Source organism: Teleopsis dalmanni, chromosome 1, assembly GCF_002237135.1.
Source record: "Teleopsis dalmanni isolate 2A chromosome 1, ASM223713v2, whole genome shotgun sequence".
Classification (NCBI taxonomy): domain Eukaryota; kingdom Metazoa; phylum Arthropoda; class Insecta; order Diptera; family Diopsidae; genus Teleopsis; species Teleopsis dalmanni.
Window position 1 is genome coordinate 220392105 of NC_051846.1, and position 2132 is coordinate 220394236.

At 27.9% G+C, this 2132-nt stretch overlaps 1 protein-coding gene across 1 annotated transcript; it reads left to right on the top strand.

The window, feature by feature from the left end:
* Nucleotides 1-986: 986 nt before the first annotated feature.
* On the top strand, nucleotides 987-2132 carry LOC119667402 (the record flags this gene model as incomplete). The annotated part of the gene is made up of 5 exons (XM_038076692.1): nucleotides 987-1104; nucleotides 1295-1380; nucleotides 1461-1619; nucleotides 1780-1857; nucleotides 1992-2132. Coding segments are annotated over 5 exons (582 nt in total), but the record flags the coding sequence as incomplete, so codon positions are not given.

Here is a 2132-nt window from a genome sequence, read left to right on the forward strand (position 1 = left end):
AGTGTTTGTCACTTGTCTCAAAATATGGTGGTCAGATCGAATATCGAATGAACGCCTACTGAACCAAATGGCTCAAAAAGCAGCACAAAATAAAATAAAAGTGAGAAAATGTAAGTGGATAGGCCATACGATTAGACAACCGAGAGATTATATAGCAAGGCAAGCGTTGGCATCGAATTCAAAAGGTAGCAGAAGACCTGGTGCGCCAGCGGAAACTTGGAGATGAACGGTCGAAAGTAAGCTAGCCAAAACACGACATACATGGAACGACATCTACAAAGAAGCACTAAATAGAGCCAGATTAAGCAGAATTATGGAGTCTCTATGCCCCACTAGGGGAAAATAGACAATACTAGTAGTATATATGTGACCGTGCATAAGAAAGGAACCTGAAGGTCAATTATCTTCAGAAAAATTAAACAAGTCACCTTTATTACTTTTCAAAGTATTCGTATCAGTATTACAATATTATTTTTTATTAACATAAGTGATGGAACTACTATTTTATCGAAGGGAATATCCAATAAATTTAAGTTTACTTTGCTTATACATCCTGTGTGCTCATAAGATTTAACTTAAACTGACTATCTGCTTTTAAAACTTAATTAAAACTTAAGCATTCACGTTCTAATAAAGATATTGGTTTATTGAAAATATCTATTAGTATATTTGGCTTTCAAGAGATTATATTAAAAAATGAGCATACAGACTTCAATAAATTTTTTTTAGTATTGCCATACAATTTATTTAAACAAATTATTTATAATAAAGATATAATTAAATATATTGTTAAAAATATATAAATAAATTTTTTTTATATTCTCACATAAATATATTAATCATTTTATATCAGTTTTAGTTTATATTTTATTATTAAAGTCAAATTATGTGTCACTGCCTTTAAAATTATGTGACAAAAATAAATAAATTTATTTACCATTTTGCACTTTCATAAAATTTGTTTTGCATATACATTTCAGATATATTTTGGGTTTTCTACTTTAATATTATTCATATATTTGAATGAAGAAAAAGAATATCTTTTTGGCGAACAAGACCAACCCGCTGGGGAAAGTATACTAGAAAAAGGAGACATAACGGCAAGTGAGTATGAATAGTTTCACAAAGGACTACCATATAATATAATTTTGTATATTTTTTATATAAAGCATATTTACACAAAGAAAAACAAAATAAATAAAAATTTGTTTATTTGGCTTGTATATTAAATTTTATGAAGTTTTACTACAACAACAATGAACTTTTTGATATATAATATGTAATTTTTTTGCAGCCACTGTGATATTCAACGTTTTATTTTTTGGCTGTTCTTTCCTATTGGCATTTTCATCAATTTTAGTGTTAGTAGGTTTAAAGAATGTGAGTTTCCTTGCTATTTTTAATAAAATTAAATATTTTAAATACATATACATAATTTTAACAAACATTCTTTAATAAAGGACAAACGTGAACTTTTAATACCATGGATAAGTTTTATGCTGTGCGATGTTTTAATTGAAATTGCGCACTTGATTTACTTATCATTCAAGGAGAAAGTAATTTTCGACCCAATTGTTGGCTTTCTATTTACCATAGACTTTTTCATAATGTGTCTCAATGTAAGTTGTCTACAAATTCACTTTATTAATAGAAATAATCAAAATAATTAATTGTTATTGTTGAAAAAATGTATGCTGCTTTATTTTTATTGTGCAAAATCACCAAGAAATGTTTTTGTTCTACCTTTTGTAATAAAATTAATTTATTTTTCTTATTAAGTGCTATTGTCTGCTTTGCGTGATATCACAATACCAAGACTACAAACAAGGACGTGGTTGTGGCCGAACACAGATGAGAGTAAGCATTCGTAAGATAAATCTGATTTTTTCCTTTATAACAAACATATGTAAATGTATAAACTAATTTATAGGCATTAATATGTTAGTAGCTTTGTGTTATTTGCAAATATTTAAAGATTATTTTATTTATAGGCTGAAGTAATGCTACAAGTAATGCGTAATGAACCAAATGGTACTTCATTAAGTCCACCAGCATATCAGCAGAAGAATTTGGCTACAAGTCCTTTTGTAACTTCAAATCAGCATACGAATATCTCGACTATACCTGAAGAA